The sequence below is a fragment of the Lutjanus erythropterus genome, chromosome 17 (genome assembly GCF_056507025.1).
Source record: "Lutjanus erythropterus isolate fLutEry1 chromosome 17, fLutEry1.hap2, whole genome shotgun sequence".
In the NCBI taxonomy this organism is placed as follows: Eukaryota; Metazoa; Chordata; class Actinopteri; order Lutjaniformes; family Lutjanidae; genus Lutjanus; species Lutjanus erythropterus.
The window spans coordinates 16,166,708-16,178,067 of record NC_139333.1 but is presented as its reverse complement, the minus strand read 5'-3'; the positions used below and the strand labels follow the sequence as shown (position 1 = coordinate 16,178,067).

The following is an 11,360-nucleotide window of genomic DNA, read 5'->3' as shown; positions in this document are numbered from 1 at the left end:
TGTTCCCGTTACTTCAGAATGGGCCGTTAATATCTACAAAAGGCGCGGACAAAACGAACAAACCTTACAAATCTTACACACTGGTCCTTTAAATCTGCAAATATGAATCAGAAAGACGCTGTCGTCTCCACTTTGACATGGTGTCATGTAAACATCTCAACATGGTCCTCAACAACACAGCACCAAATTAGCCAAACGCCATGTGTTAATGGATGAAATTGTTTTTTTTTATTTGGATAAAGTTTGCCAAGTTACTTGACAAAGATAAAAAGGCAAGTTTGAACAATACAAGACTTCATGTGTCAATGCAAAGTGTCAGGCAAATTCAAGATGAGTTGCGCCACCAGTAGCCGTAATACTGAATGAAACAAACGCAGTTCCATACAGAGACACCAGTCGCTTAAAGGGCCGTAAAAAGTTCATAGACTTTTTCCTCAAGTTTCTTTCATTCTCTCATAGCAAAGTAGAAATATAACAAGTCCTCTCGTTGTAGGTCCAGTTTTCCAAGGTGTGGCAGCTTAATGGACGCTCCGATTGACAGATTGTGCAGTAATAAAGCATTTTAATTAGACATCTGGCAAAACAACCAATTAGAGGCCACGTTACCTGTTCTTTTTTAATGCATTTTTATCATCCGTCTCTGAATTTAAACAAGAAATCAATTATTTTAGTCCATATTTGATGAATCTTACATCTTAATGAAATTCAGAATATGTTAATTCACCATTTAGCTGAGTACCAATCTGTTAATTAGATTTTGTTTAATTGGATTGGAGCATCCCCATTAGTTCCACAACTAATGAACAAAAATGATGTCTGAACGCTTTAATGATCTTGGCAATAAGGAGCGAGCACAGTGGGGTCACGATCAGTCAGAGTTTGGTCATGGGTATGTGAAGGCTGTTCCACGGGCCCATCCACAGTTCCTCCTCATCCGACTGCGTTCTGTCGCTCGGGCACTCTAACGGCGCCCTCATAACCAGTCCATCATCTTCATCGTTACTGCCGTCTACCTTCGACTCTCTCTGGCCTTCTTTCAGCTCGTCTCTCTCCGCTGTGCTCTGAGGCTGCTGTGTGCTGCCCTGCGCCGCTTTGAGCAGGTTTGATTTGGACGCCACACTTTCCACGCCAGTGTTGCTGGTGCTGGACGACCCTAAAGAAATGCTGGATTGTCGAGTGTTAAACTCGTTCAGCGTTTTATTGTTGTCAGTGTTAGAGAAAGAGGAAGTGGCCGTCGCAGAGGCGGCCATTCCCGAGCTTTGGAAGGTGCGCAGCGTGTTGCACCCAACGTCTGTTCTGGGGCTGTTCAGGGGGACTCGCTCCTCCAGCGTGGCAGCCATTTTGTCGAGTTTTTTAAAGTGCTTGGCCAGCCGCGAGCTGAAGACGGGGGAGGGGAGTTTGAGGTTGTTGTTCGTGTTGGTGTGCGTGTGTGTGGGACCTGTGGCATTCACTGAACGTCGGGTGCGGATGATGGAGCCGTTCTGGGCCACGTAGATGCTGCCGTTGACATTGGCGTGGCTGTTGAGGGTGGAGGTCAAACGGCTGCGTTGGTTCTCCGGCATGCTGTCTTCACCGGTGGAGCTGGTCTCATATTCCCGATCCACCACCAGCTTGATCCGACGTTTTCTGCTGCCGAGCTGAAAACACACACAAATAACATGTCGTTCAACTTCTAAATCAGGCAGAATTCTCTATTTGTTCTTATAAATCCTGTACAGATAGAGAAACACAAGGTCCCCTGAAGATAAAAAGCAAAAATTTAATTGGTTTTCCTGAACTCCTGGTCACTTATCGTCTGTGGGCGTTTGAGCTGTGTCTCATGGTTTAAAACACTTTTTTCACACAGTTGCTGTGCTCTCCTGTCGTGCCTGAACATTTACAAGTATTCTTTCCACTGAAATAAACAATATACAAATATATCCTACTATAAATGATGCATCTTCGTATGAACAACTAGACCATTTGAGAACATAATTTAAATTTCAATTAAATTATAAGTTTCTTCAAAGTCAGATTCTTAATACATTAATCACTATGAAATTGTCAGACTATGGATCACAAAAGGGTTTGTACACTAAATAGCCACATAATTTAGCACACCTGACCTGTACCATCCAATGTAGTTCAATACAACGGCTCTTACACTGACACCTGCCATTTACTGAGATTATTGGTGGTTAATACACCACATATGCATGACATGATGCAGTACACAAAACAAGCATCTAGTCTGTTTTTCTGGCAGGCGTGTGGACGTCTGCACATGGATCCACGTGGACGTTTGCACACGGAGACGGATTCAGTCACATGGACCCGTACAGCCACGTGGATGTGGCAACCATGAACTGACCTTTAGTCAAATCCAGAGAGTCTCTGCAAAGTTAAAGTGATTTTAGTCTGAAATTACTTCTTTTTGTTTCCCTGACAGTTTTTCCTTGCTGAGCCTCAGGGAAAACACACAAACTAATAGAGTAATTCGTTTTACCGATATCAACTGTAACTTTGGAAGAAACTTTGGAAGATTTGGCTGCAACTGCTGAGAACTCATTTTAGTTTGGGTTAAACTTCCCCATTACATGACATTAGCTGATCTCTCCTCAGCCAGTCTGGACAGAAGAAAGATTACAGTAACCACTGACTCTTTCAATGTACTGTAAATGTAGGCATGTGAGTATTGTTTTAAGAAAGACTCGCAAAATCTGAATCTATACTTTAACATTAGCTTTGCTTCACTGTGACCTCCTGTGGTTTTGAGCGTATGGGACCGACCTGTACGTAACCACACCAGACCACAGCGTCAATATGTCTCTACTGCAGCAAGGCGAGGAGAACTTTAACCACAAGAGGTCAGGAGAAGCAACATTTTCAGCTTAAGTTTAATTTGTGACCATTTTTCTTTTTAAGATGTATGTCCCGTAAAATCAAGAAATAAAGGTAGCGCTTTTACACTGCAAACACACTACACAGCAAAGACAGTCAGAGCAGCAGTGTTTACTCCAGATATCACACAAAGCAGCCTTTTGATAATGTGGTTCCAATAATTTAAACAAATTTAAGCATTGAGGAAAAGCTTTACCGTGTCTTGATTCTATAATGGATGTAAGTCTTGCTAACGTAAAAACATTATATGATGGTAAAACCTCCTTTTTGTTAGAGTAGAAAAACACTGCTTCTGCAAGTGCACACACTTCAGAAGTAGAAAATAACAAAATAACCCCCAGTTTTTCCATTTAGCCTTGATAGTATGGAAGAAAGAATGTGTTTACCATTACAAAGACAGCATATAATTTTCCCCTGGAGATAAAACAGGTGCTGGAAGAACTGACGGCAAGGATCGACACAGAAATGGAAATGACTAATGTAAAAGTTTTAGTGCTGCAAAGACAGGTCAGCGAATACAGAGAAATAAGCGGCTGGAAGTGGAGCTTGACACACATCAAAACTTCAGGTACGTAAACCAGGCGAGCGCTTCAGGAGCATCAGAGCTGTTTTAGAGGAAGTCGAGACTGATGAAGAGATGGAAGGGAAGGGAGGCCGATTGGAGGAAGGGCAATCAAGATACATGCAGAAGAATGTGGCAGAAAGATCCCCAGAAAGATCATCTGAGAGGGGGACACACAGGCAAGTTCAACCCCCGTGAATGTAAATTACAGCAAACAAGGAAAAAGAAGACAGATTATAGTAATAAATTCCACCCAGGTGACGACTTCACGCCCAATCCAGAGGTTTTCACCCAGATCTTACTTGGTGTCAAAGAATTTAATCTTTGAAGGGGGGCTGAGGCTTCATCTGCATTTCAATCAGCTGACTCATTTTCAAAATCCTCCTCCTCTTCTTCTTCCTCTTCATTCTCATCTCCCTTTCTGCCACCATGACTGCTGCTTCTCTCCTCCTCCTCCTCCTCAGTGTCTTCGATGATGGGTGACAAGTCGTCGCTCTCTGATTGGATGCGATTGGTGGATCGCCTGCTTGACGAAGACTTTCGAGAACTAGTGCTTTTTGCCTCCTCCTCTTCTGATTCCTCTTCTGCTTCGCTGTCTTCTCCGCCCTCTTCTTCTATTGTTTCATGTGAAGAGCGGGAATGTTTAGACGTTTTGGGCCTAGAACCTGAATATCTTGAACTTTTAGAGTTGCTGTTTCTATCTGTTGCTTTGCCTCTTTGTCTCTTGACGTTGGCACTTCTTCTGCTACTACTACTGCTACTACTACGTTTACTGCTAATACTGTTTCTACGTGCAGAACATTTACTGACACTTTTTGAGCGTTTTCTGCTCGACCCCTCATCCTCACTCTCTAGCCCCGACTCCCGCTCAGACTCTGACCCTCTCTCTGACTCTGTGTCGGGAGTTCCCTCTTCCTTTTCTGTCCCTGAGTCAGACTCATTTTTTTCCGTCTCTGTATCAGATTCGGTCTTGTCTCGCTCGGCTGTGACTGATGAGGTGAGGCTGCTCGCGTCAGATTGACTAAACTCTGATGGAGACTCTTTGCTGCCACTTCCTGTTTCTGAATCACTGTCATGAAATCTTTTCTCTCTCTTCCACCAATGCTCAGAGGAACTATTATTCTCCTCTTCCAGCCGCCTCCTCCTCTCCTCTCCCCTGGCTTGCTCCGACACTGATGCAGAAACACTCATATCTCCTACGGAGCCATACATCTTCCTGCTGTTCCCCTCTCCTCGGTCCCAGCTCGTTCCATCGCTCCACTGTTCGTCTCCCACCCTGGTGGGTCCCTGGAGCCTTCTGGCGAGGGAGATAAGACTGAGGGCCTCGCTCAGCTTTTGTTTCACCGGCGGGGGTTTGCTGGCTTCAACTGACGTCTGGAAATAACTCCCGTCGATGACTATGCCGCCGTCCAGGCTGGCGTAGTGGCCGGTGGACAACAAGCCAGGGAGCTCGCCCCTATGCTCTGGCCTGACGCCTTCTCCTCTTTCCAAAGCATTTCTCATCGCATTGTTCATTACGCCACCTCTGTTGCTTCTTCCCCACGTTTCCATTTCTGCTCTTTCCCTCCCTCTTTCTGCTGCTTCATCTCTTCCTCCCCCTTTGTTTTCTCTTTTCCCCATTTCCCCTCTCTCTAATCCTCTTCCTTCCCCTTTTCTTTCCTCCACTCTGTCTACTCTGTCTCTGCTTCCTTCCCCCTCTTCCACCGGCCTGACTCGGGCTTTATTCCAGGGCGGGTGGATGGCAGGAGGTTGTCCAGATGTTTTGCTCCCAGAGGACAGCAGTGAGCTCACTCTCATCACGGCCTTCAACCTGGCGGCCGCGCTTGAGCTCTTGGGCTTTGTGCTCATGGTTGGACCACCGTCTGGCGGTTGTTTTTTGTCGCCCTCAGTTCTCGCGGCTGGGGCTCCTGGCGTCTTCTTTGAGGGCCCGTGAGAAAGTGGAGGACGGGGCTGGAGGTAGGCAGGATGTGGGGCTAATCTACCTCCTTGAAACTGTCTCCTCACCTGTTGTCATGATGATATTAATTCAAAAACGGATAAGAAATTTTAGAAAAGGAGCAAACAAGACATGTATCACTATTAATGTCAGCATTGATATTAGGAGTAGGCTTTAACATTGCACCTCCCATTCTTGACCAAGTCATTTCTTTTTGCAACTCCATAGTCAAGTCCCTGAGTTTTGAGTCCTAAATAAGCAATAATGCACGCTTCACCAAATGTAATGTCATTTAAACAACCGAGCCTCGATTAAAAATAGTCCATTTGTTAAAAATTTGCTTTTTCATATATTTTTTTGCTGAACTAAAACTTAATTCAGTACTTAACTTCATTTCTGTTTTGTCTCTGTTAGAACACTTTTAAAAATCAACTTTAAAATCAATAAGTGACCCTTCAGCAACTTCTCAACTTAACATATGATGTGTTTATGTGTTTTTTTTTTTTACCTCTCCGTCAGACTCCTGTGGGCTGTAGTAGTAGCTCCCATCGTCATCAACAACAACTTCTCCATATTCATCGTAGAGGCCGGAGGGTGAGATCAGCTTCCTGCGACTGCCGTACTGTGGAAGGTCATACCTGGACAGAGAGAGGGAGGAAGGGAAGAAAAACAAACAAACAGAGATTTACAGATAAACAATAAAAAGTAAGAGGCTGTGCCAAGGAAACAGTGAGAGGCAAGTGAGAATAATATAAAATTCTGGTGGTCCATTATCTAAGTCTGGTCGAAATTGTTTTCTACTGTGTTTATGCCTTAAGAAGAGGTGAATAAAAAGATTTTATCAGGATGATCTCTCTAAGTTCAAGTTCACTAATTCTTTTCATTTGTGAAACAGGTGGACAAAAAAGTTTTCAGTATCAGTATTTTTCTGTTTGAAGTGCACCACTATCCCATTTTCTCAATCGATCTAAAAACATTCAGATTTTCTTCCAGGTGAGTTTAAATTTTTTTCCCATGCACTCTAAACACAAGACACATACTGTATATGGTGCATGAGGAAGTTATGTAACATTACTGTCATGTCCTTCACTTGGCTGGAAATGTATTTTAATGCAAAAGGCAGATTAGTTCTAATTAAAATACCTCTAATTTTAATTAACAATACTAATTTCTAGGATGCAACTTGGAACCATTAACCCAGCAATATCTTTCTTCCTCCTGTTCTTAATTCATAAACAAATAAATTTAGATCAGACTTAGAATGAATCACCAGAATTTTCTTTTTTTTCCCACTCGCCTCCCAGGGCTTATTCAAGTTTATTAAACTTACATTTCTAATGAACTTGAAGTCTTTTGACTGAAATTGATGACTTAAATGAATGAACGTACTATACGAAGTTCAATCAACTCATTAAATTCAGTTTTTAAAGAAGCAAGATCAGCATATCAGCTTCCCAGAATGCATTGTTCTTTTTTATGGTATGAAGAAAACATATATGATGAAAAACTGCTGTGTGTCTCCAGTTCACTTTAAGTTGCAGGTTTGCACAATAATGAAACACTGCAAAGCATGATGGAGGTTAGCATTCAATTAGTTAATTAAAAGTTTGTGTTAAATGTCATAAATGTTTATCAGTAGTGGGTGAACTTAATATCTTAAGTTTATTCAACATGTTTTCTCAAGTACAACTGAATTAAAATCACATTTATTTGACTAGAAAAGTTTGAGGCAGCTTGGACACTAACCTTTTTATGTTAAAACAAATAGTTTATTATTTACAGGAAGCTGTTGTACTGTTCAACAGTTTCTATCATTCAGAAGAGGACAGGTGAGAAATATAATGGACAAACAAAACAGTTGCACTTGGCTAATGCTTATCCACAGACACTTAAAGCAGCAACACACAGGGCAAAACTGCTGTTCACTCTGATGATAAGCACGGTCTAATGACTTGCCTAAGCAAAGCGGCCTTTATCACAAAAGGAGCATTTTGTTGCCAGGAGACATTTTGTTAGCAGGAAACACTGGAATCGATTCCCCTCCCTTTTGTCTCTCTTTGTTGCCTGTTGCCGGGAGCCCTGCCTCGGCTCCCCCGGCCAAAAAAGCTGTGTTGTGTATCACTGTTTGGGCTTCGTGCCCTGCAGCAAGCAACTCGGAGAGCCAGTGGGTCAAAAAAAAAACACATCTTTTCAAATGCTATCCTGGAAACAATATGTCCCAGTGTGATTAAAGTAACAAATCTGATGGAAGTCCTTTGGCTGGGCTCCGTAACAGAGTTGTACAGAAAAGTTTTCTTCCTGTAATCACTCTGCTCACAGTCAACTGGTGGGAGAAGTAGCCCTCCCTATTACATTAAGTAGCCAAGTAATAAACAAATGGAAGAGGCGAGTGGATGACGGATGTGTTTGGGTGAGATAAAGGGGAGGCAGAGGTGCGTTAGGGAAAGAAAGAAGAACAAATGAACAATGGAAGGGTCAAAACAAAAAGAGTGGGTCAGTTATAAGTGTTTCACAGCTATAATCCTTAGAGTATGGCCTCTGCAAGCTAATGTAATGAGTCTTAACCTTCCACTAAAACCTGCTTATGGGATTTCACAGTCATTAACCCGCAGACTCAAACTGAAGTGCACACACACAATCAAATTACTTAAAGGCTACACTAACTCTTTGCTTACATTTTCTTCCTTCCGAGTGGTCTTTCCTCTCCTTTCTTTCCCTCCGTTCATTCATTCTCTTTTTCCTTTCTTTCTCACTCTTCCCTCTCCTCATGTTTCCACAAGGGGGCAGTAATAAACTGAGAATTAGCTCATGCCTTTCAAAGTCGCCAGGCATTGCAGCCAAGGGTTGGTGATGTGTTTTTGTGTGTGTATGGACCAGAATGCACCTAATTGGGTCACTGGCCTGTTTTAGTTGGGTGTCCAAATGCTAAATGACTGTTTGATGGTCAGTCCCAGCAGGACGTGTGTACTTTCTACAGTAAAAGGCCTAAACATGACACTACTACTAGTGTTGTATGCTTGAATACCTTTTGAAAAGTTTCATAAGTGCAAGGTTGAATTCATTTGAAGTTTTTTTTTTTTTTCAAAATTACACAAAATGAAGAATTTAGAGTGTGGAAAATGGACTTAGTATTTTGGTGTATTAAATCTAGGTTATTACGGGGAATCTATTAAATCTGCATGTGAACGTCCATTTACTAATCATGGTAAAAAGTAACAGCCTGTAAAAACAATTGCACAGTCTCTGCAGTGAGGTTTGAAAAGAAAATGACTCAAGTGACATCACTATAACACCACGTATTTTACCAGAACATGCATTATACACTGTCAGTTTGGAGATGTCAAGAAGTGGTCATTTACCACACAGGGGGCTCTAAAGAAAATTGCTATCTAGTTGCATTATGGGAAGTTTTAGACCATATATTTTTGGAGCTTGATGCATAAAAGGGACAAAAAGTCATGTCTGCTGGTTCAGTTTTATCGTTCTTTTCTTCATCTGCCTCTCGAAAATCCCCTAACTTTGTTAGTAATATCACATCTCTGGAGTAGAAGTTTGCATGTCCAGCTTGTTTTAAATGATGTGCATGAATGTGTATGAAGACATTAATTACAAATGGGAACAAATTTTAAAGGAACAGTTTGACATTTTGGGAAATACACTTATTTACCTTTTTTTTTTGCCAAGAGTTAAATGCACAAAATGTTCTGCCACAAGGGGTCTCTCTCACATTAAAACAATAAGTAGCCCAGGATTACATTGTTGTCTTCAGGTTTGGGGAGAAACAGATTACAGGTAATGGGATTATGTAATTAGGATGCAAAAAAAGGTAACTGTATTCCAGTGCAGTTACAGAAAAAATACATAATCAGATTACAGATACATTTAGTTAATATAGGGATTACTGGCAGGATCACAACTTTTATACATTTTAAATAAAGAACGATGTACTACCATGAACAGCTTGCACACACTTCACAAGTCTCACAACACCACTCTGGTCTCAGTGAAACCATCTGACAGCCATTCATTATCAAAATGCTTTCTGTGGTGGAAATTTTATCTTTAAATCAGAAAACTTCACAGTACAGTGATTGCCTTCCAGCTGTGGAATCTCTGCCATCATTCAAGAACTCAACATCTGATTAAAATAAACATCTACAAGTTAAGCTTCACAGACCAACTGCCAACTAATGTAGCTAACATAAGCTACAAAGACCAGCCGCTAATGTTAGCTACACAGAAATACAGTTAGCTGGCTAACTTGTCAATACTACTACTCTACTGAGAAATTCACGTTCACACATGACGATGGAAGGAATAGCTGGACAACATTTTATTAGGCTAAATGCTTTCACCATATTTGGTATTGAAATAATCCTAAAGTAACAGACAGTAATCAAGTTACATTACTTTAATGTTTCCGAATACATGATTTGGAATACATTTTTAAAGTAACCCTCCCAACCATGTTTAAAATGTACATATCTGGTTTTGTACAGAAATGGGCATAAAGGAGCTTTAACTCCTTGAAAGAAAGCAAATCAGCACATTTCTCCAAATGTTCAACCATCCCTGTAATATTGTTTCCAATTTGTAATGCGTATTTTCATACGCCTTGCATCCAACGTCAAACAACCTGGACATGCAGATTTTTACTCTCCTCCTCTTTATGTTCCCACCTTTGTCCTGCTTCATGAAAACTGCATCCTCATTGTACTGATAATGCCAGATTTCACCCGTCTCATCCTATATTTCTTTATGTGGGTGCCCTAACTCAGCACCTATCAGCTTCATGACAGTCACACTGCTCATCACCCACGCCAGTAACGATTTTGGAAAAGCGAGATTTAATCCCTTACTGCTCTGTGGCGTGTACGGGTTGGAGTATTTTACTCTTGACTAGAGGGCAACATGAATTTGGCTTGTTTTGTTGTTTTTGTGTTGTTGTTTTTTTTTTCAGCCATGCATCAAACACCAGACCTGTGCAACAAATGGTTCAAGTTATTTTCAGCATCTGTATAAATCCAATCAGAATCATGCCAATGGCAGATGGCTGCATTCCCACATGCGGAGAAAATCCCATTTTGATTTCATCTTTTGAAGACAGATTAAAGGAAAGGTCAAAAGGTGATCATCCATCCGTCCAAACAGTTTCCAAATAGATACCTATGGCTGTGGAAGTAAATACTGGAACGGCTGTTGTCTTTTTCTCAAAAACTCTCCGAACTCTGAAAACTTTGCCTCTGTCCCAAGTGGTGGTTTAGCATTTGTTAGCTTCATTTTAGAAAAAAAATCCTGCACCTTTCATTAACAACTACGACAAATAAGGTGATTATATCTGAGTCCCACCAGGTCACAAAGTCTGATTTCCTGCTCCTGTGTACATACCGAGTCAGACATGAGTTTGTGGATGTTGCTCTAAGCCAACAGCATCTGGCCCATTGTCTGCCTCCACGGCTGGCTGCCTGATTAGCTGCTACAGTATTGCAATGCTAGGCAGAGAGAATTAGCTGTGTGTGTATGAGTGTGTGTATGTGTGTGTGTGTGTGTGCATGCATGTGTGTAAAAGAAAGAATGAGCAAGAGAGCATTTCTGAGTGAGTGAGTGAATGAATGTTTGCCATGAGAGAATTTATGTGTGTGTTTGTGTTTGTGTGTGTGTGTGTGTGTGTGTGTGTGTGTGTGTGTGTGTGTGTGTGTGTGCCCGCTACTGTGTATTTATGTGTGAGTGTGGGTGGGCGTATAAAATCAAGTTCCCGCGAGTCTGCAGCTAAAATTATAAAAATTACACAATGCATCACAGATGGCAGGCTCGGTGTAGAATCTCTCTCTCTCTCTCTCTCTCTCTCTCTCTTTCTCTCTCTCTCACACACACACACACACACACACACACACACACACACACACACACACACACACACACACACACACACACACACACACACGGGACGGATGCAATAAATCTTCAGAGGTCTTGTTCATG

The 11,360-nt window shown here is 41.7% G+C and overlaps 1 protein-coding gene across 1 annotated transcript in view; it reads right to left on the bottom strand.

The window, feature by feature from the left end:
* Positions 1-205: 205 nt before the first annotated feature.
* The window catches only part of LOC146312021 (protocadherin-15-like), a 232,436-nt gene continuing 221,281 nt past the window's right edge, over positions 206-11,360 (bottom strand). Inside the window, exons 39-41 of the mRNA XM_084740319.1 lie at positions 5,887-6,016; positions 5,234-5,446; positions 206-1,637 (exon numbers count right to left, since the gene is read on the bottom strand). Coding sequence (XP_084596445.1) covers positions 873-1,637; positions 5,234-5,446; positions 5,887-6,016 — 1,108 coding nt within the window. The 3' untranslated portion in view covers positions 206-872. The remainder of the gene's footprint in view (positions 1,638-5,233; positions 5,447-5,886; positions 6,017-11,360) is intronic.